The sequence below is a fragment of the Salvelinus fontinalis genome, chromosome 6, assembly GCF_029448725.1.
Source record: "Salvelinus fontinalis isolate EN_2023a chromosome 6, ASM2944872v1, whole genome shotgun sequence".
NCBI classification, from domain to species: domain Eukaryota; kingdom Metazoa; phylum Chordata; class Actinopteri; order Salmoniformes; family Salmonidae; genus Salvelinus; species Salvelinus fontinalis.
Genome location: NC_074670.1, coordinates 19,122,995 through 19,145,398, shown reverse-complemented (window position 1 = coordinate 19,145,398; position 22,404 = coordinate 19,122,995). Strand labels below are relative to the sequence as shown.

Genomic DNA, 22,404 nt, shown 5'->3' with positions numbered 1-22,404 from the left:
TCTCAAAAACCCTCAGAATTATCCGGATGGCCACCAATTTTTCACCCCTTGTATTGGTCAGCCTGTTGCCTGTTTTGGTGTGTGTGTTCCCAAACAAGGACCAGTTGCGCTCTGAGGTGGCTGATGTTGGTGGGATTTGGAGGATGATGGAGGCAACAGGAGAAAGAGCCGCAGATCCACAAAGCCCCTTCCACCAGGTGGCTGATGAGATGTTGGCACGACTGCCATATTGCATCTCCATCCCAAAGCCCTTGCTTGGAAGTGTACTTCGCCAGACTGCCAATAACCGTGCCCTCATCCAGGCCAAGGTGGCGAGGACACAGTAGTGATGACACCCCATAGGCCTTGTTGATCTCTGCACCAGACAGGATGCTCTTGACAGCATACTTGGGGTCCAACATGTAAGCTGTGGCGTGACGTATGGCCTTCAGGATTTCAGAACTGCAGTTTCCTCTGCTTTGAGCAACAGTGAAGCGGGCGTAACGTATTTATTCTCTTACTTCTGCAAGCAGAGTCTGAACATCAGACAAGATGGCATTGTCTCCCTCAATCCGTGCAATGGCTACTGCTATAGGTTTCAGGCTGCTTACCACTCTCTCCCAAAATACATCATCAAGGAGGATCCTCTTGATGGGGCTGTCCATATCGGCAGACTGTGATGTGGCCATTTATATGAGAGACTCCTTCCCCTCCAGGAGACTTTCAAACATGATGACAACACCACCCCAACGGGTGCTGGGCAGCTTCAATGTGGTGCTCTCATTGTTCTCACTTTGCTTGGTGAGGTAGATTGCTACTATAACTTGATGACCCTTCACATACCTAACCATTTCCTTGGCTCTCTTGTAGAGTGTATCCATTGTTTTCAGTGCCATGATGTCCATGAGGAGCAGATTCAAAGCATGAGCAGCACAGCCAATGGGTGTGATGTGAGGGTAGGACTCCTCCACTTTAGACCAAGCAGCCTTCATGTTCGCGGCATTGTCAGTCACCAGTGCAAATACCTTCTGTGGTCCAAGGTCATTGATGACTGCCTTCAGCTCATCTGCAATGTAGAGACCGGTGTGTCTGTTGTCCCTTGTGTCTGTCCTCTTGTAGAATACCGGTTGAGGGGTGGGGGTGATGTAGTTAATTATTCATTGCCCACGAACATTCAACCACCCATCAGAAATGATTACAGTCTGCTTTCTCTATGATTTGCTTGACCTTCACTTGAACTCTGCATCCAGCAAATGAGTAGATAAAGCATGTCTGGTTGGAGGGGTGTATGCTGGGCGAAGAACATTCAGAAATCTCCTCCAATACACATTGCCTCTGGGCATCCGAGGTGAACCAGTTGCATACACAGCTCGAGCAAGACATTCATCAGCATTTCTCTGACTACGTTCCTCCATTGAGTCAAAGAAACTTCTGATTCCAGGAGGACCATGAGCTGTTGCTATTGATAAGGTGTCTCATCATTTTCACCTCGAATAGAAGTAGAGGGACATTTGTCAGAGGTTGCTTGTTGTGAGCACTGAGGGAACTTTATGCACTTGGCCAGATGATTCTGCATCTTTGTTGCATTCTTCACATGATTTGGCATAGTATTTGCAAATGTGCACAGCTTTTCCTTCTACATTGGCTGCAGTGAAATGTCTCCACACATCAGATTGTGCCTGTGGCATTTTCCTGTGAAGATTAGAAAAAATTGTAAGAAAAAACAAAATACAAATCCATGTACAGATAAATAGTTGAGCAGTTAGATTAAACAACTCCTTTGTAAGATAAATGTTTTAAAATGAAACATGTATGGAAACGGGTGAATTAACACTCCTCAGTTAGCAGGCTCAAGCAAGCTAAAAGCCACATGGTAGCAAACACTAACTTGCAGAAATTGTTAACCAGTTAGAAATGATTTAAACACACTTTGCTGTAGGCTACTATTTACTAGTTAACAAAAAATCATGTTTGTCATATAAAATATATTCACTCCACCCAGTATTGTAATCAAAACTTACCAGAAAGCATGTAATCCTTGGCTCAGACAGTGTAGTAGTGTGGGCTCAAAAGCATCTCATTAGTGTGCAAGATCTTGAGAATCTTGATGGAAGAGTACACTGCACATGTGATGGAAGAATGCACTGTGCATGCAGAGGGTTCCATTTGATTTGAATTGGGGATTGTTTAACCAAAATATGCCACAAGACCTAGAATTGCCTTATGTGTATCCCACAAAAAGGTTCACTGTTATAAGCTAACTTTTTTGATGAATTTAAGCAAAATTCCCGGGCTTAACTTCCCATTGAAAAATTCCCGGAACGTTTGACACTTTGCAACCCTACTCATGATACCTAGGAAGTATTGGTGAAATGTTTACAAGATATGTAAAATTATTCTGTAAGACAACTCGGATTCAATTTACACTACAAAATAATGACTCCCCTTATAATTTCTATATTTAACTTCCAGGGCCCCTGTAGTGGACAGAACACCGGGACACTGACCTGAGGTAGACCTCAGAGCGGGCGCATCCAGAGGGGTTGACAGGCAGATCCTCCTCCTGGCTGATCTGTTTAAAGAAGCGGAAGGCGTGGCTATGGCAGCGGCGGGCCCCCTGGAGCTGCTCCACCAGGAAGACCACTGTGTCGTGGAGCAGGCCCAGCATACGGGCACCTGTCATCCCAGAGAAGGACAGCTGCCTAAGCCTGGCCCCCGCCCGCGCCTCCTGGACACAGTCGATCACTGCCCTCCAGGCCTCTGAGGAGGGAAAGGAGAGGGAAGAGTAAAACGTGAGTTATACAGAATAACACACAAATGGAAAACATATGGAAAACAGGCAAAATTTTGTGCTAGAAGGTTTATTACACAAGTTAATTCTAACCGATTACGAGAAAGAGTATGTGTCATAATCGTATGTTTAGTCATACAGTTGAAGTCGGAAGCTTACATACACCTTAGCCAAATACATTTCAACTCAGTTTTTCACAATTCCTGACATTTAATCCTAGTAAAAATTCCCTGTCCCTGTCAGTTAGGATCACCACTTTATTTTAAGAATGTGAAATGTCAGAATAATAGTAGAGAGAATAATTTTTCCCAGCTTTAATTTATTTCATCACATTCCCAGTGGGTCATAAGTTTACATACACTTGATTAGTATTTGGTAGCATTGCCTTTAAATTGTTTAACTTGGGTCAAACGTTTCGGTAGCCTTCCTTCCCACAATAAGTTGGGTGAATTTTGTCCCATTCCTCCTGACAGAGCTGGTGTAACTGAGTCAAGTTTGTAGGCCTCCTTGCTCACAACACTCTTTCAGTTCTGCCCACAATTTTTCTATAGGATTGAGGTCAGGGCTTTCTGATGGCCACTCCAATACGTTGACTTTGTTGTCCTTAAGCCATTTTGCCACGACTTTGGAAGTATGCTTGGGGTCATTGTCCATTTGGAAGACCCATTTGCGACCAAGCTTTAACTTCCTGACAGATGTCTTGAGATGTTGCTTCAATATATCCACATCATTTTCTTTCCTCATGATGCCATCTATTTTGTGAAGTGCACCAGTCCCTCCTGCAGCAAAGCACCCCCACAACATGATGCTGCCACCCCGTGCTTCATGGTTGTGATGGTATTATTCGGCTTGCATGCCTCCCCCTTTTTCCTCCAAACATAAATGGTCATTATGGCCAAACAGTTCTATTTTTGTTTAATCAGACCAGAGGACATTTCTCCAAAAAGTACAATCTTTGTCCCCATGTGCAGTTGCAAAACGTAGTCTGGCTTTATTATGGCGGTTTTGGAGCAGTGGCTTCTTCCTTGCTGAGCGGCCTTCAGGTTATGTCGATATAGGACTCGTTTTACTGTGGATATAGATACTTTTGTACCCGTTTCCTCCAGCATCTTCACAAGGTCCTTTGCTGTTGTTCTGGGATTGAATTGCACCAAAGTACGTTCATCTCTAGGAGACAGAACGCGTCTCCTTCCTGAGCAGTATGACGGCTGCATGGTCCCATGGTGTTTATACTTGCATACTATTGTTTGTACAGATGAACGTGGTACCTTCAGGCATTTGGAAATTATTCCCAAGGATGAACCAGACTTTTAGAGGTCTACAATGTTGGTGGTCTCAGCTGATTGCTTTTGATTTTCCCATGATCTCAAGCAAAGAGGCACTGAGTGTGAAGGTAGGCCCATCCACAGGTACACCTCCAATTGACTCAAATTATGTCAATTCGCCTATCAGAAGCTTCTAAGGCCATGACATAATTTTCTGGAATTTTCCAAGCTGTTTAAAGGCACAGTCAATTTAGTGTATGTAAACTTCTGACCCACTGGAATTGTGATAGAGTGAATTATAAGTGAAATAAACTGTCTGTAAACAATTGTTGGAAAAATTACTTGTGTCATGCACAAAGTAGATGTCCTAACTGACTTCCCAAAACTGTAGTTTGTTAACAAGAAATTTGTGGAGTGATTGAAAAACGAGTTTTAATGAGTGTGTGTAAAAAGTGTTTGTAAACTTCCGACTTCAACTGTATGTAGAAATAGAGGGTATTTGTGCAGAAATCATTGCCTTGAGTACTGGGTAAATTAACACTACAGGTAAGACATTCATTTGCCCTTTCCTCCCTGAAACCTCACCCTCTACGCTGTCTGCCTCCACAATGAAGCCGTCATCGCTTTTGATCTCGAAGCGGAGGTGGGGCTGGTCTCGGCTGGGGGGACACTCATCGTCTGAGGGCATCAGCTCATCATCTGAGCACGATACAGCACCTGACAGGATGGAAATACCACAGGGTATTTTCAAATCAGGCACACTTGTTTACATTGTACAGGTATAAGAAGTATCATCAGTCATCATCATACAGACATACTGTTCACACGGCACTATTACACATAAGTACCTGAGTATTTGTTCCAGTCAGTCAGGGCACTGCGGCCCACTGCATCCCAGTTCTGTTGTTTACCTGTGTCCATCCCTAATCGAGGTATCGACAGGCGCTCCCAAAGCCCTGGCCTGTGAAGAATACAACGAGAAAACACTGAAATCGACTGGATACAGGCTGTATATCATTCACTGTATAAGATACACACTTCGGTTAGGGCATAAATGCAGTGATGACAATTGGAGAGCATCGTGCAAACTAGGAGCTGTATTGTAGATTGTAATAACCGTCACCACTCATTTACCAATCTCAGTTATGACTTCAAAAAAGGGTTCTATAGTTACTGACATCTACAAAGCCTATTGACAGTCCTATTTCACGAGTAAAATGCCTTGTTCCATTTGTCATATCATACTATAGGTTACTAGTAGGGAGAGGAGGAGTTAAGCGTAAGGTTAAAAATAGCCAGACATGATCTTATCGACACTGACGAGAAGAGGCCCACACTGGAAAATTGAGTGACGTGCCAATAGTGAAAAAAATTATATTTCAATATGATTCTGACCTTTAGCATAGTTTCAGATGTAGCAAGTTAACCACTTTTAATAAAAAAGGAACACTACAGGAGACTCACTGGCCATTAAACATAAAGGCATGACAATTCTTGTATTATTAATTGAAAACAATATTTGTACATTTTGTCTCATTACTCATTTCATAAGATCACTGCCCTGATAAGTTCCAAAAGACTAACCTTGTGCTTTCAGAGTCACTCAAGTGCTCCTCCTTTAGCTTGTCCAGGTCCAACACACCTTTCACCGTTGGGGTTTTAATGCGAACACCCCCGGCCCTGCTGGAGACAGCAGCAAAGCTGTCTTTGGGTAACGACAGGTCCTCCTTAGCACTAGGGGGCTCTGGCTCTAGGAAGTCTGTCTTGGACTTCTTCGTGGCACCAATGCGATCAGAAAGGGAGGACACCCTCTTCATACGGACATGGGCGCGAGGAGGGCGGGGTGTTGAAACAGACAGTGTGGTGGCTGCGGGCTCGGGTTCGATGAGTAGTCCTGGGGGCAGGACCACAGATTTCAGGGAAGGGTTGTTACGGAATGTAGAGGGACTCAGTATGCGCGGACCGGTCCGGTTGGGGGTGTAGTTACTGGCCATGGCTTGGTTGATGATGGCTTGGGCACTCTCAGTCTTGGTCATGGAGGAACTGCCGTCCTGACCAGCAAACTCAAACAGGTCTGCAGCTTTGTCAGACTTCTTTCTCCTAGAAGTTGTGGAAGGTTCTTTCTTCTTTCTGGGTTTCTTCATCCCTGGTATAGCTCCATCTGCAGATGTGCTTGCGTTCTTCCTGGGTTTCTTGACCGCTGCAACTGTCCCATTGCTGTTGTGAGTGAGCAGTTGAGTGATGGTACCTGGGCTCTGAACCACAGGCGTGGCCATCCTAGGGACATGGGTTGGCATGGCAGTCCCTGGAGCCGGGTTGGACATTGTGCCAGCTGCTGCCAAGGTGGCAGACAGGGCATTGCTCTGAAGGAGGCTGGCTATCTGAGTGACACAATTATAGGAGGGAGAGCTCTGACTGGGCAGCTGGAAGGTGTTGCTCTCTGGGTTCTTCACAAAGATCTGGCCCAGGCGGTTGACCAGCAGAACGTGAGGTGTAGGGTCCACGTTGGGACCACCCACTTCCTTCACAGTAAGGATAGCGTGGCCAGGTAGTCCCTGAGGTAACAGCGGCTGTTGGGGCTCCAGTGGCGGCCTGGGGGTGGAGAAGTTGATGGAGATGGTGTGTCCCATGGCAGCTTCCTTCTGCAGAGCCGTGGAGCTGTATCCGTTAATCATCACAGGGGCAGAGGAGGGCTGAAGCGAAGAGAGCATGGGGTGACACTGGGTGGATAGAGCATCGGAGAGAGAGCATACGGAGGGAGAGGAGGATACAATGGTAATTGCTGTGGAGAGCATGGCCTGGGATTGTGTGGAGAATATAGGCAGAGAGACTGATCCATAAGATGGGAGACTGATGCTTGATGTTGCAGACAAAATGGGATCAATTTGAGAGGACAAATGTGGAAGGGCACTGCCTGGAATAGGTGCTGATAATTTGGTACAAAAGGTCTCCATGGGCGGCAAGACTGTTGACCCTTGGGAGGATGTCAGGGGTTGTAGCGAGATGCTAGTGAGAGGTGGCCTTGAAGGGTTAAAGCCAGGCAGAGAGGACTGCACAGAGGGACTCATTTGTAAAGGGTTCATCTGGGCTACGCTGGGGTTAGGGAAGTCCGAGGAGATAAGAGAAGAGGGTTGAAGAAGCTCCAATAGGGTGCCCTGACTACTGCTCAACGAGGGATCTCCGGAAGTCTCGGTCAAGTGGTTCATGTAAATAGCCGATCCATCTGTGGGCAATACAAAGTGGCCGCTGTTAGAATCCAAGAAGAGGTCTTTTGGATCTTGAGGCTGATGGGTTTCCATGGGAGCATCAACCTGGACAGGGACCAGTTCAGTGAAACAGGTGCTGGGGGAGGGAGGATCACACCTTTCAAGAACAAGTGGAGCCTCAGGGGCAAAGTCTAGACTGGAACCTTGGAATAAATCCTCTGGGTAGACCGTATCAGACACCTTAGTATGGACAAAGTCCGGCAGAGTTCCTAGAAGGGGTGCAAGCGGCACTGGTTCCTGGGCTTTTAAGGTGGGGATTGAGTTCTGTTGTTCAAGAGAAGTTGGGAAGGTGTATAACTGCAGGGGAGTAGTATTCACATCAGCAGGGCTGTATGTTGTGGATGGGTCCACTCCAGCTGGTCTTGGAGCTTTTGGTGAGATCTCAATTGGCTCAAGGGTCACACTGTCCAATTCAGTCCCAGCTAGTTGTGCGGCATTAAAGGCTTTGGATGGATCCTGGGGCATATACGCTGGGGGAGGTTTTGTAGAGGGGAGGACAACTCTGGTTGTAGACTTGAGAGGGTTGCTAAGGGGTGACTGATCTGAGACAGGGCTTCCAGAGTCTGCACTTAGACCATTTGTCGTCATTTCTACTTCAGGCGGAACATGCATTTGACCTGGGTTCTGAACCTGACTGGCGCTCTTCAGTTTCTGAGCCCCGTCGGTGGTTGTCACGCTGGCATCACTCTCCGCCCCATCGTCCACGCCGTCCAGCTGAGGGATAGATCTTGAAGAGGGAGAGGCAGGAGCCTGGGTTGTGTCCCTGGAGCCTGTGCGACTGACCACAGTCCGCGAGAAGTCAAAATAGTGCTCCATGTCCTCATCGGAGGAAGTGTTCCCCCAGTCTTGCCTGGCAGCTGAGCGGGTCAGGGCTGTACGCGTCTTCCTCTTGCGAACCTCTGGCTCCCAGAACTCCTCTTGGTTGTCGTCGCCTTCCACGTCTATCTGGGCACCACAGTTCATGGCCACTCCCTCATTCACTAGCATCTCCTCAATCTCAAGCTCAGTCTTCAACTCGGAGCCCATGGCCACGTCAGAGTCCTCGCGGAATTGTGTGAAAGAGCCCCTAAGTGGTGAGGTGCTGTTGGGTGCAGGGTTATCCTCCGGTTCTGGGGAGGCCAGGAAGTTGTGTGGTACCTCCACTGAGTCTGACTGGTTCAGGTCAAAAGACAGCCTGGGTCTAGGAGAGTGCTGGATGATGGGGGAGAGGGACAGGCCAGGGGAAGGGAAGCTGCCCACACTGTCTTCCCATGGTGGCTGGGGAAAGAGTCCTGAGGTAGAGTGAGTCATGTTCCCGGGGCATCGGGCAGAGGAAGCACTTCGACCTCCGACAGGTCGGGTAGAGGGAGAGGTCAGCAGGATATCAGTAGCCCCGAGGGGAAACAGCGGAGAGGTGGGCACGGAGGCCTTGGGATGCATGGATCCCCCAGTGCGGAGGGTGATTAGTCCAGAACCAGTTGGAGAGCCCAGGGGTGGGGAGGAGATGTCCCTGCGGGTTTGGGAGTGGGGGCTGTGGCGACGAGGCCTGCGTGTCTCCTCCAGGTCACTGATGGTCAGGATGTGGTGGGGTTTGGACTTGGTAGCTCCTGCAGAGGAAAAACAGATAGAAGTAAGACAACTGAACGGACACACAAACAATCAATGCTTTCTGGGTAATATCTATAAATATATAGACCCAGAGGTGTTCTAGAAAACAACATTAGCCAACCACGGAACAGTTACCTGGGGAGGGCAGAGGCCGGAACAGTCCTCCAGCTGGTCTCCTGATTTTGGGCCTTGCCCCGTGGTCAGGTTTAGGGAGTGGAGCTGAGAAGCTGGGAGTAGTGGGTCGAGAATGTGCCACGTCAACCTCTTGGGCATCAGATTCTAGAGGTGAAGCAACAAAAACAACTCTGTTTCCTATGCCACGACCAAGTCTTGCCAATATCCACTTTGCAGTGTAAGAAAGCCAACAGTCACACTAATATTTTATACTGAACAAAAATAGAAACTCAACATTCAACAATTTCAAAGATTTCATTGAGAGACAGTTCATAAGGAAATCAGGAAATTCATTAGGCCCTAATCTATGGATTTCACGTGACTGGGAATACAGATATGCATATTCTGGTCAGATACCTTAAAAAAAAAAAAAAGTAGGGGCGTGGATCAGAAAACCAGTCAGTATCGGGTGTGACCACTATTTTTGCCTCATCTCCTTCACATAGAGTTGATGAAGCTGTTGATTGTGGCTTGTGGAATGTTGTCCCACTCCACTTCAACGGCTGCGCAAAGTTGCTGGATAGTGGCAGGAACTGGAACACACTGTTGTACATGTCGATCCAGAGCATCACAAACATGCTCAAGGAGTGACATGTCTGGTGAGTATGCAGACCATGGAAGAAGTGGGACATTTTCAGCTTCCAGGAATTGTGTACAGATCCTTACGACATGGGGCCTTGCATTATCATGCTGAAACATGAGGTGATGGCGGCGGATGAATGGCACGACAATGGGCCTCAGGATCGCATCACGGTATTTGTGCATTCAAATTGCCATCAATAAAATGCAATTGTGTTCTATGTCCGTAGCTTATGTCTGCCCATACCCTCACACCACGATGGGGCACTCGGTTCACAACGTTGACATCAACAAACCACTCACCCACACAGACGTGATCTGCAGTTGTGAGGTCGGTTGGGCATACTGCCAAATTCTCTAAAACAACTTTGGAGGCAGCTTATGGTAGAGAAATGAACATTCAATTCACTGTTAACACATCTGGTGGACATTCCTGCAGTCAGCATACAAATTGCACGCTCCCTCAAAACTTGAGACATCTGTGGTATTGTGTTGTGTGATAAAACTGCAAATTTAAGAGTGGACTTTTATTATCCCCAGCACAAGGTGCACCTGTGTAATGATTATACTGTTTAATCAGCTTCTTGATATGCCACACCTGTCAGGTGAATTGATTATCTTGGCAAAGGAGAAATGCTCACTAATAGGGATGTAAACAAATTTGTGCACAAAATTTGATCGAAATAGGCTTTAGTACATTTAGAAATTGCTATATTTTATTTCAGCTCATGAAACATGTGACCAACACTTTACACATTGCACTTATATTTTTGTTCAGCGTAGCAGTAAGGGTTTGATGCAGTGTTGCGTGACCAGGACTCTCACCTGACTGGGTGCAGGGGCTGTGTGCTATAGTGCTATTCTCTCCTTTGTCAGGCATCTCTTCAGCAGGTTTCTCAGGGACCGGAGGGCGGACTTCACGGATCGTACATGTGTATTTGCATCGCCGCAGTGGGTTCACCGTGCTCCAGTACCAGCGAGAACACCTGCGGAGAGGAGTTGAAAGGAAGGAAGTCATAAAAAAACACATCTAAACATGCCAATTTCTGATTCATTATTAATTATGAATTGCTGCTACTTACCGGTAACCCACTGGGAAAAGTTTTCCTTGCTTTGCAGACAGCTCAGTCAGCATACCTAGCTTTTCAATCTGCAAAGAGCCTGAATTCAGAAAATAACAATGATTAGATGAGCAAAATCCATGACCAGTCCTGTGTCCACTGTACTGTGATACCTGTACTCAAGTGAGCTAAAAATAACAATGTAATGTGTCGAGAAAACATACCAATCATCAAATTGATGTTTTCTGGCTCCAGTCCGGTCAAGAACTTCCTGCGAAGACTGACCCCATCAAAGTCCACGTACATCCTCCGATTCACCTCAAACCCTTGGCCGGTGATGATCTGCAATGAACAAGAACAATGTACACATGCGTGAGGAAACTCATAAAAAAACATAACAGTCCCACTGCTGAGTAGTCCCAGGACTTTACCTTGCCACTGATGAGGTCTCTGTGTTTGTAGCAGTACACCTTCTTGTCGTCCTGGAATACACAGTTGCGGGAGCGGGCACACATGAAGTGGTAGTTGCTCTGGCAGGAGGTCAGACAGCAGCCTACTGTGGCACCTGTATGGTTACAGCGCTCACAGCGCTGAGGGAACAAGAGACAGACAGGTTAGATCAGTCCAGGAGGAGAGAATAGGGGTGGATAATGCGTTTGAGAGAGATGGACGTTGGACAAAGATACACAAACTACAGCTGCTGGAAAAACAAGAAAGTCACTGCACAAATAAAGTGAAGCCTCACCATGAAGCGCCCCCTAGCGACGGCACTGTGCACATGCATCAGAGAGCCATTGTCCTCCTCGAACACCTCGGCGGACCACATGGAGCAGTTGATGTGAGCCCATTCGTTCTGGCCCAGGTACAGCAGCCTGCCAGCCTCCTGAGTAACACACGGAGGAGGTTAGAAATACAGAACTGGTTACCTACGGTGTGGATTTGGTTGACTTAATTTCCTGTGAGTCAAGGGCTGTTATGTTGAACAAGGGTGTGAAGGCTTAGTGCTCTGAAGTCAGAGTGTGGTTTGTGTTTCTTTCCTCCATGCTGTTATTCCTTAAGTCACTTCTGACAAGGGCTTCTCAAAAGTGTTCTGAAACCTAGTTTCAGTCTTACTCACATTGGACTTAGCATCTCCATACTTTTGGCACAGTGAGCATTGCCTCCCGTCGTCCTTGGACCACCCTGTGTCTAGGTCAGCCTTGGACAGCCGTCCCTCAGACTTGGATGGCCGTCCCTCAGACATGGATAGCCGCCCGGCTCTTCCCCTTTTCCCTGAGGGACAAACGCCAGACATCATACCAAAACCACAACAATCCCCTTAGGAAATTGGTCTATTCAATATTTGCTTTCTCATAGTTTTTCCTCCCCTCAGTTGTGTAAAGTACCTTTGAGTTTATTAAGCCTGAAAGCCCTGTTTTTCCTGAAGTGGAGGCCCCTGGTTGGCTCTGTGGTCAGTGGGGTGGTGGGGTGAGGCACCTCTTCTTGTTTCACCTCCAGGCGTAGTACGTTCTCCATCTGCAGGGACCCCAGGGGGGCCCTGGACCTTAGCTCCTCCCTCTCACGCCACTGGGCGTACACATGCTCGGTGGTGGGAGGCTGAACCGCATGGGACAGCATCCCACTGCAATGGGAAAGGGAATGGATGGAGAAATGGAGAGGTGAAGAGATGAAAAAAAGAGTTAGTCAAGTTGTGTTAGAGTCATGCTGTGCCAGATTCCAACGTGAGTTACCAGCACGTAACTCATATTTGGATGATTTAGGCAAACATCTGAGTTACATGCACACAGTTACACTCAAGTTAGAATTTGACTTGAAGAGTACACAACTAAGACAGTGGTTCACATCTAGCTGATTATGATTACACTCATTTACATTAACAAATAATTCATGTTTATTAATCAATCTTTCCCCCCAGAAGATAAGGTGACAGGCAGGTCAGGTCCTGAGCTTACCACTCTACCTTTACCACTCTGTGCAACACCCTACAATGAGCTAAATGAAGTCACTACTCTGTGTCCTCTGTCGCAGGGAAGGAAAGACATGAACTGGGAATGTGTGAGAAAGGAGGGGAACAGTCCTGGTTTTAACATCCAGAAGAAGAAAATAAGAAAATAATTATAAGACTAACTTCTGTAACATTGGATTTGAATGACTGTTCCCCACTTTAAGGTCGTTGTTGACAATATAGTACAATTCAATCAACTCATCATTTCCCATCAGGATGTGAACAACAGGGGTGTCATACAAATGTGTGGCAAACCAGAAAACATCAAATCAGTTGCTCCACTGAATGTAGGCTTATGCTGCCTCATGGGAAAATACATGAATTCCTGCAGGGCAGTAGTGAAGCAATATGTTACAACCCAAAGTTAAACTGGAATTTCATAGACATTTTCACTTATGAGTCAATATCTGATGACTTAAAACATGGCCTTGCCTTGCCTTGTTAAAACGTACGCCAAGTTTACAAGCATAACAAAAACCAGGTTTAACAGACTAGGACAGGGATCATCAACTAAATTCAGCCGTGGGTCGATTCTCTCTTGAGCAGATGGTCAGGGGGCCGGGACATAATTACACATCATTTGTAGACTGCAAAATTATCTCCAGAAGCCCAAACAGATATAATAATTTGACTAAAACAGTCATTTCAAAACTTACATTTGTATAAAACCACTTATTTCTCTTTTATGCGCGGGAAATAAAATCACTGTGGGCCACCAGTTGAGATACCCTGAACTAGGAGATATGAGGAGCAGATTGCTACTCACATAGGCAGGTCTTTGGATCGGGGGTCCCACACTTTGGGGTCCTGACTGTTGAACCAGTTGAAGACCTCCTCCAGAAGCTGCAGAGAGAACAGTGAGGAGAGGGTGAATCTACACTCCTCTGTTGGCCATTTTACAACATGTACTGCTTTTTTCTTTCCAATAAACATTGCAAATATTCTTGGATTCAACCATCTTCTATAACTTTAGTTTGAACCAAGTGAACCTATGACCACCAGGGGAGTCATAACCACCAGAACCACAGCGCCCCATAACGCACTCCCAATTACATATCGTTCTGCTGACTAGACAGCCATATGGAACAACTTAAACACCACAAGACATACTGAGGACTGATGTCACTGACTGAGACAGGCCATGCATTGTGTTAGGATGAGGGTATTTAAGTGTCTGTGTTGTCTAACTTTATGAAACTAGTGTGTACAGTCTATACACAATACTTCAAAATAAGTAAGCAAGATGAGCGTAAACAGCTGTGTTCACAAAGTGCAGCCAAGTGTAGTGAGAACATTTGTATAAACGTGTATTATCACGTATGTGTGCTTTTAACAAAAAAGCTGTGTTTATGTAGCTAAAGTACCGGGAAAACGCGATAACATTGCAGAAGACTGAACTGTTTTTCTGTCATACTGAAAGTAGTGTGCTTGCAGCTACACGATCAAGTAAATACTTCAGATTAGTTTCCTCCCAGAGTGTTGCTGTCTGAGTACTCAGCATTACCTTCAAGTAGTAGGAGCGGGCCACGGCTGTGGGCCTTTCATCCTCCGGTAGAAATTCCTCCTGATCCAGACGCCTCCGTACCACTTGCACCACATCTTCATGGAATGATTTCTACAACATAAATAGACATGGAAATATACAAACATAGTTATTTAGCTGACACTACTCATTCATCTTCCTTTGAAATCTTTGAGATCCTGTCCTGCTAATTCAGATGCTATATAGATAGACACTGACCAGGGTGGTGTAGAGGCCTTTGTCAAACTTCTTGCCCACAGCACGAAGGTCACAGGCTGGCTGGCCCTCCGCTCCACTGTCAGGGACAACCTGGGTCACACACTACATGAGTGGAATAGGGACAAATTTAGTATGCTACAGAGAAACAACACTGAAAATACAGCCACACAAGCACTTATGTGCAACAGTTCAAGAGGAACAGGCAAATAGTGCTAGCAGATCTCAGTCTGCAAATGTACATCTGATATCAGCTAATAAACTTTAAAAAAGAGAGGGGAGAGTCGTTGCACTTGTTCTTTGAAATTATTTCTTCAGAAAAGCCACATCAAAACTTGATAGGTGTTAAAAAGCCTGTTGCTATTTTCAGCCTGCGCATCCTGTCTCATTTAGCATCGTGTGGTAAGAAGCATTGTACGGCCTGGTATCTCCCACCTGTGAGCAGGCAATGAGGTGCTGGGTGAGAGTGGAGGTGAGCAGGCAGGCCAGCACCTTCTCTACCCCGGCCCTCAGCTCCATTTGGAGCAGCTCCCTCCAGGCGCTGGGCTGGGACTGGCTGCAGGGCCGGCAGGAATACGCCACACTCTCTGGCAGGCTGGACAGAATCTCATACAGGTCACCTGGGGGGGAGGAGAGCAGAGAACAACCATAAGAACCATTCCTTGGCACTACATCAAAGCATGGGAGATAACAGCATGTGATAAACTTCCGATTTGGGCTGTCCCAGACAGAGAGGCGTCTGTTCCTTAGACAAATCAAAATTGTAATTTCTTCCCCACATAGACACACCCTATGCATTTGGATAAAATCAACTATATGCACCGAGCTTGTCTGATGATTTAAGCTCAATGTTTGATTAAATCATTTAGACAAATTACTCATGAGGAAGCCCATTGTCCACACTGAGTAAAAACATTTATAATAAATGACAGCAAGTCTCTCCTCCCTGGTGCAGCAAACAGACACCACAGCAAGTGTTTATTGCGCTGTACGTGCCAAAGCTGCACATAATTACAGCGATTTAGTTTCTTACTTGTTTCTTAAACTGAAAAGTTCTGTTACCGAAATACCATTTGTTTAGGAAAAACATTCCCTAGACCCTTGTTCTCTTAAGTGAAACATGTATGCACGTGACCAATAAGGCCTCGCCTATAGCCTAGAAAAATACGATTTCAGAGTGCCCTATGGTGGCGGTGGGGTTATGGTATGGGCTGGCATAAGCTACGGACAATGAACACAATTACATTTTATGGCAATCTGAATGCACAGATATACCATAACAAGATCCTGAGGCCCATTGTCGTGCCACTCATCCGCCACCAACATATTTCAGCATGATAATGCACAGCCCCATGTCGCAAGGATCTGTACACAATTCCTGGAAGTTGAAAATGTCCCGGTTCTTCCATGGCATGCATACTCACCAGACATGTCACCCATTAAATATGTATGATATGCTCTGGATAGAAGTGTACGTCAGCGCATTCCAGATCCCGCCAATATCCAGCAGCTTCGCACAGCCATTGAAGTGTGGGACAACAATCTCATCTCTGTACCACACACACTTATCTGTAAGGTCCCTCAGTTGAGCAGTGAATTTCAAACACAGAATCAACCACAAAGACCAGGGAGGTTTTCTAATGCCTTGCAAAGGTCACCTATTCCTAGATGGGTTAAAATAAATGCAGAAATTGAATATCCCTTTGAGCATGGTGAAGTTATTAATTACAGTTTGGATGGTGTATCAATACACCCAGTCACTACAAAGTTGCCAGAGAGGAAGGAAACCGCTCAGGAATTTCAACATGATGCCAATCGTGACTTTTTTAAAACAGTTAAAGAGTTTAATGGCTGTGATAGGAGAAAACTGAGGATGGATCAACATTGTAGTTACTCCACACTACTAATTGACTGAGTGAAAAGTAGGAAGCCTGTATATACGTACTAAAAATTATCCAAAACATGCACCCTGTTTGCAGTAAGGCATAAAGTAAAACTGCAAAGAATTTTAATAAGAAATTAACTTTATGTCCTGAATACCAGTGGTATAAAGTACTTAAGGAGTACTTTAAATTATTTTTACCTAAGTAGTTTTTTCATCAGTATCTGTATTTCACTATTTATATTTTTTACAGCTTTTACTTCACTACATTCCTAAAGAAGATATACTTTTTACTCCATACATTTTCCCTGACACACGAAAGTACTCCCTACATTTTGAAAGCTTAGCAGGACAAGAAAATGGTCCAATTCACACACTTATCAAGAGAATATCCCTGGTCATTCCTACTGTCTCTGATGGACTCACTAAACACAAATCCTTCATTTGTAAATTATATCTGAGGGGGAGAGTGTGCCCCTGGCTAGCTGTAAACAAATGTAAAAAAACAAGACAATTGTGCCGTCTTGTTTGCTTAATAAAGAATTTGCAATGATTTATACTTTTACTTTTGATACTTAACTATATTTAAAACCAAATACTTTTAGACTATTACTCAATTAGTATTTTACTGACTGTCACTTAAGTAATTTTCTATTAAAAGGTATCTTTACTTTTACTCAGTATAACAATTGAGTACTTTTTCCACCGTTGATGAATGCAAATCATTAGCTTTGGGGGCAAATCCAACAACAGATCACGGAGTACCACTTTTCATATTTTCAAGCATGGTGGTGGCTGCATCATGTTATGGGTATGCTTGTCATCGGCAAGGACTAGGGAGTTTCTTAAAAATACAAATACATGGAATAGAGCTAAGCACAGGCAAAAGCCAAGAGGAAAACCTAGTTCAGGTTTGCTTTCCAACAGATATTGGGAGACAAATTAATCTTTCCGCAGGACAAGAACCTAAAACACAAGGCAAAATATACACTGGAGTTGCTTACCAAGACAACGTTGAATGTTTGAGTGGCCTTTTTAGTTTTGACTTACGTCTGCTTGAAATCTATGCAAGACTTTATAATGGCTATCTAGCAGTGATCAACAACAAACTTGACAGAGCATGAAGAATTTTTTAAAGAATAATGTGCAAATATTGTACAATCCAGGTGTGCAAAGCTCTTAGATATTTACTCAGAAAGACTCACAGCTGTAATCACTGCCAGAAGATGATTATAACATATATTGACTAAGGGGGTTGAATACATAATCAAGGTAAGGTTATTATCCCACTTTGTAACAACAAAATGTAGAAAGTCAAGGGGTGTGAATTATTTCTGAAGGCACTGTACATGCACTGTACATACATTCCCCCTTTGAATTGTCTTTTCAATGTCTGTTTAGCCCATTGGCATCGGTTACTTCTATCATTACTTCATATAGAAGAATAATTACTTGGGGAAGGTAGTGTATAGATTGTATTGGCGGGAAATAATAATGCCTCAATTTACAATGTGCTGGTCCTAGACATCCCTGTATGTAACCTAGAGTGTTTATCACCTTTTCCCGCTTCTTCCTTTCCTCAGAAAAGAGGTCTCTCCAACAGGAAGGGATTCTTCCAGCGTGTCCAGGGCCTCATCTGCACTTGTGAATTCCATTCTTTGCTTTCCCTTCCAAACCCACAGCATTGCCAAGAATTGTAGATGAGTTTTTAATTCACTTTTCTCCAGTGACTATCTGAACGGAATGAATTCGTAGTGTTTTTTTCACAGCCTAGCAGACAGGTCCTGGATGAATCTAATGGATTGGCCATGGATTTTAATCTCTTTTTTCACCCCTGTGACTTCAGAATGTTGACTTTGGTCTGATAGTTCCACAACTTGAAGATTACCATGCAAGGGTATTTAGCGTTCTTCTATTTCACGCCGATCCAATGGCATCGTTCCAGATACTCTGCTGATATACCCACATCAAGTTCCTCTGAAATCAGTTTGACCATGTTGTCGTCTTGTTCGCCCATACACATGCATTGTTGGTGTGTGTCTGTCATGATAGACAACTACCTTCGAGCAAATCTACCTTTTTCACCACAAATTGTTTGCTTTGGTGAGCATCAAGAGCCTTTTAGCTACGCTTTCCTGGATATACCTTAGATGTTCATTACTCTAATTTGCAACCTCCAAGTTGTTCCTTGTCTTTTCCTCTGAGGGAAGCCATGGTTGAGTCGCCGTGTCACTTTACCAACTGATTGGTTTGTTGTTATACATAGATTACCACTAACGCTCTCCCAGGTAATTGGGGATTGATCTATCGATTTTATGGGCTTAATTTAAACTCTGTTTTCTGGCTTTTATATATACGAACAGTTTTGTCTGTAAAAAAACAACTACTCACTCCCCATGCATCCTAAACAAAGCTACTCACTCCCCATACATCCTATCGGTACCCGCAAGCCTCTCCTATGGCGTAAATTCCAAGGAAAACTAACTGAAATTAAACAAACAATGTGAGAAACATGTTCCTGAGAGCAAAGGTCAACTTCTTCATAACTGGAGAAAAAACCCACTACAAAAGCACAAGATGGGACACTTTGTAATTATTTACAGTTGAAGTCAGAAGTTTACATACAGCTTAGCCAAATAGCTTCCCACAATAAGTTGGGTGAATTTTGGCCCATTCCTCCTGACAGAGCTGGTGTAACTGAGTCAGGTTTGTAGGCCTCCTTGCTCACACATGCTTTCTCAGTTCTGCCCACAAATTTTCTTTAGGATTGAGGTCAGGGCTTTGTGATGGCCACCAATACCTTGACCTTGTTGTCCTTAAGCCATTTTGCCACCACTTGGAAGTATGCTTGGGGTCATTGTCCATTTGGAAGACCCATTTGCGACCAAGCTTTAACTTCCTGACTGATGTCTTGTGATGCTGCCACCCCCGTGCTTCACGGTTGGGATGGTGTTCTTCGGCTTGCATGCCTCCCCCGTTTTCCTCCAAACATAACAATGGTCATTATGGCCAAACAGTTCTATTTTTATTTCATCAGACCAGAGGACATTTCATAAAAAATACAATCTTTGTCCCCATGTGCAGTTGCAAACCGTAGTCTGGCTTTTTTATGGCGGTTTTGGAGCAGTGGCTTCTTCCTTGCTGAGCGGCCTTTCAGGTTATGTCGATATAGAACTTGTTTTACTGTGGATATAGACACTTTTGTACCTGTTTCCTCCAGCATTGTCACATGGACCTTTGCTGTTGTTCTGGGATTGATTTGCACTTATCGCACCAAAGTACATTCATCTCTAAGAGACAGAACGCGTCTCCTTCCTGAGCGGTATGACGGCTGCGTGGTCCCATGGTGTTTATACTTGCATACTATTGTTTGTACAGATGAACGTGGTACCTTCAGGCATTTGGAAATTGCTCCCAAGGATGAACCAGACTTTTCTGAGGTCTTGGCTGATTTCTTTTGATTTTCCCATGATGTCAAGCAAAGAGGCACTGAGTTTTAAGGTAGGCCTTGAAATACATCCACAGGTACACCTCCAATTGACTCAACTGATGTCAATTAGCCTATCAGAAGCTTCTAAAGCCATGACATCATTTTCTGGAATTTTCCAAGCTGTTTAAAAGCACAGTCAACTTAGTGTATGTAACCTTCTGACCCACTGGAATTGTAATACAGTGAATTATAAGTGAAACAATCTGTCTGTAAACAATTGTTGGAAAAATGACTTGTGTCATGCACAAAGTAGATGTCCTAACTGACTTGCCAAAGCTATAGTTTGTGAACAAGAAATTTGTGGAGTGGTTGAAAAACAAGTTTTAATGACTCCAACCTAAGTGTATGTAAACTTCTGACTTCAACTGTATGTTTCTGGGTAACCCTGACAGCAAAAGGACAAAGCAAGAAAGCAGAAGTCTAGTCGTGCATTTTTACTACTCCTTCAGGCAGAAAGTGACATCAGTGCATTACATTAAATAACTATTTTGAGAATCACCCACGTATTTCATTCGACCTTTCATACTAGTTTGGAAACTCCTGTGCTTAATGTGATGAGTCATTTGTTGAATGCTCTTTAATGCTACTGGGCTCATCGCACCTGATGTTCTGACTTGTCAAAATATACAGTGTGGGCTTGTCACAATACCAACATTTTACAAACGATACAATACCAGGCCGAGCAGTATACCGAGCAGTATACCGAGCAGTATCAGTGGCCTTGCATCCCCTGGATGCTTTTCTAAACGTTCTCTAAAAACCTGTCACTGAAATTCACACTTGTACGCAATTCAACAAAATTAACTTAATAGAATTCTGCATAGAATGGCTGATTTGCTTATATTTGCAAAGCCCTACCTGTGATTTGGCTGGAGTAATGGGAGGAAGGAATATACATCAGTGGAGAGTGCTGAAGGGAGGACGGCTCATAATAATGGCTGGAACAAGACAAATGGAATGGCATCAAACACATAGAAACCGTGTGTTCGATACCATTCCACAAATTCCGCTCCAGCCATTACAACAAGCCTGTACTCCCCAATTAAGGTGCCATCAACCTCCTGTGAAATACATGCATAACGATCTGCATGTCATTGTGTCAGTAAGGAGAAGACACTGCATGAAACCTTCTTTCCTCTTCAGTTAACAGACACACACTCACCCTCCCTTCCTCACACACTGTCTTCCTCACTCTCAAACATCCCTCTCTCTCCCACAAACACACATATACACACACTAAGCCCAACTTAAAACATTAGGCACCAAACAGAATTTAAGGAGCACCAGAAATAAATTAGATTTTTCTATATAGTTCAGGCTTACATTAGGCCTATATGAAGCTTACATTTTAAAGCACATCTCATGAGTAGCAGACCCAAATTCCTTTCCTCGTGTACCAATCAAATTTGCCCAAACCTACTGTCAAGTTACCAGGTTGTTAGATAACATGACCGAACAACGTTATTTGATGTCAAATCAATAATGAGCAACCCGGGGTTTGTTCAAAATGTCCCGCGTCATGATTTGTGATATATAAAATGCGTGCGAATCCTGATACAAATAAAAAAGGCATCTCTGGTAATATGGGTCATATATTTGTAACCGTTTAGGCTAGAAACAATTTGTTGGGGCATGGACTCTACAAGGTGTTTAAAGCATTCCACAGGGATGCTGGCCCATGTTGACACCAATGCTTCCCACAGTTGTGTCAAGTTGGCTGGATATCCTTTGGGTGGTGGACCATTTATGATACTGTTAGATTCTGGGTTCTGACTTCTTAAACTTGGAACATTGTTAGAGACATGATACATCAGAAGTAATACTATAGTATCTGAGGAGTGATAGAGACTGGTTTTTATATCAGAGGTTAATGGTCATCTGTAGGAGCCAGATGGCTTTGGAATGTGCTGAGGGGAGGCAATCACATGATTGTATAGGTGGAGAGCTTTGGATTAGGCATCAAGGGGGTTGAGGTCAGGTCACCTTAAGGGAGAAGCAATGGTTTATTACCCCATCACCTCACCTTCCTCGAACCATAAAAGATGTAAGGGTTGGAGAGAAGGAGGAGTGCATCTAAATTGGAGTATATATACACTTGTGTTGGTGGAAACATGTTTTGTCTGAATGAAGCTGTATTGACCCTCTGGGAAGAATACAGTTGGTTAAGCTTTCATAGTATCCGTTGTGGGACGGTAGCGTCCCACCTGGCCAACATCTGGTGAAATCGCAGAGCGTGAAATTCAAAAATACCAAATTCAAATATTTAACATTCTAGAAAATATATGTGTTTAACATTAAAATAAGGCTCAACTTCTTGTTAATCCAGACGCTGTGTCAGATTTCAAAAAGGCTTTACGCCGAAAGCAAACCATGCGCTTATCCGAGGACAGCGCCCTGCATACAAACACATGAAAATCATAATTCAACCAGGAAGGTGCGCCACAAAAGTCAGAAATAGCAATATATTTCATGCCTTACCTTTGAAGATCTTCTGTTGGCACTCCAAAATGTCCCAGAAACATCACAAATGGTCCTTATGTTCGATAATGTCCTTCTTTATGTCCCAAAAATGCCCATTTATTTGGCG

The 22,404-nt window shown here is 44.4% G+C and overlaps 1 protein-coding gene across 2 annotated transcripts in view; it reads right to left on the bottom strand.

Annotated features, from left to right (window-relative positions):
- Positions 1-22,404, bottom strand: part of LOC129857256 (histone-lysine N-methyltransferase 2A-like) — a 55,554-nt gene that overhangs the window by 5,358 nt on the left and 27,792 nt on the right. For both annotated transcript variants that reach the window (XM_055925309.1, XM_055925310.1), the window contains exons 15-30: positions 14,881-15,065; positions 14,449-14,550; positions 14,212-14,322; positions 13,474-13,550; positions 12,088-12,323; positions 11,820-11,974; positions 11,448-11,585; positions 11,134-11,292; positions 10,927-11,044; positions 10,724-10,802; positions 10,467-10,627; positions 9,024-9,167; positions 5,620-8,887; positions 4,884-4,996; positions 4,621-4,752; positions 2,487-2,739 (exon numbers count right to left, since the gene is read on the bottom strand). In XM_055925309.1, the coding sequence (XP_055781284.1) occupies positions 2,487-2,739; positions 4,621-4,752; positions 4,884-4,996; positions 5,620-8,887; positions 9,024-9,167; positions 10,467-10,627; positions 10,724-10,802; positions 10,927-11,044; positions 11,134-11,292; positions 11,448-11,585; positions 11,820-11,974; positions 12,088-12,323; positions 13,474-13,550; positions 14,212-14,322; positions 14,449-14,550; positions 14,881-15,065 (5,431 nt within the window). The remainder of the gene's footprint in view (positions 1-2,486; positions 2,740-4,620; positions 4,753-4,883; positions 4,997-5,619; positions 8,888-9,023; positions 9,168-10,466; positions 10,628-10,723; positions 10,803-10,926; positions 11,045-11,133; positions 11,293-11,447; positions 11,586-11,819; positions 11,975-12,087; positions 12,324-13,473; positions 13,551-14,211; positions 14,323-14,448; positions 14,551-14,880; positions 15,066-22,404) is intronic.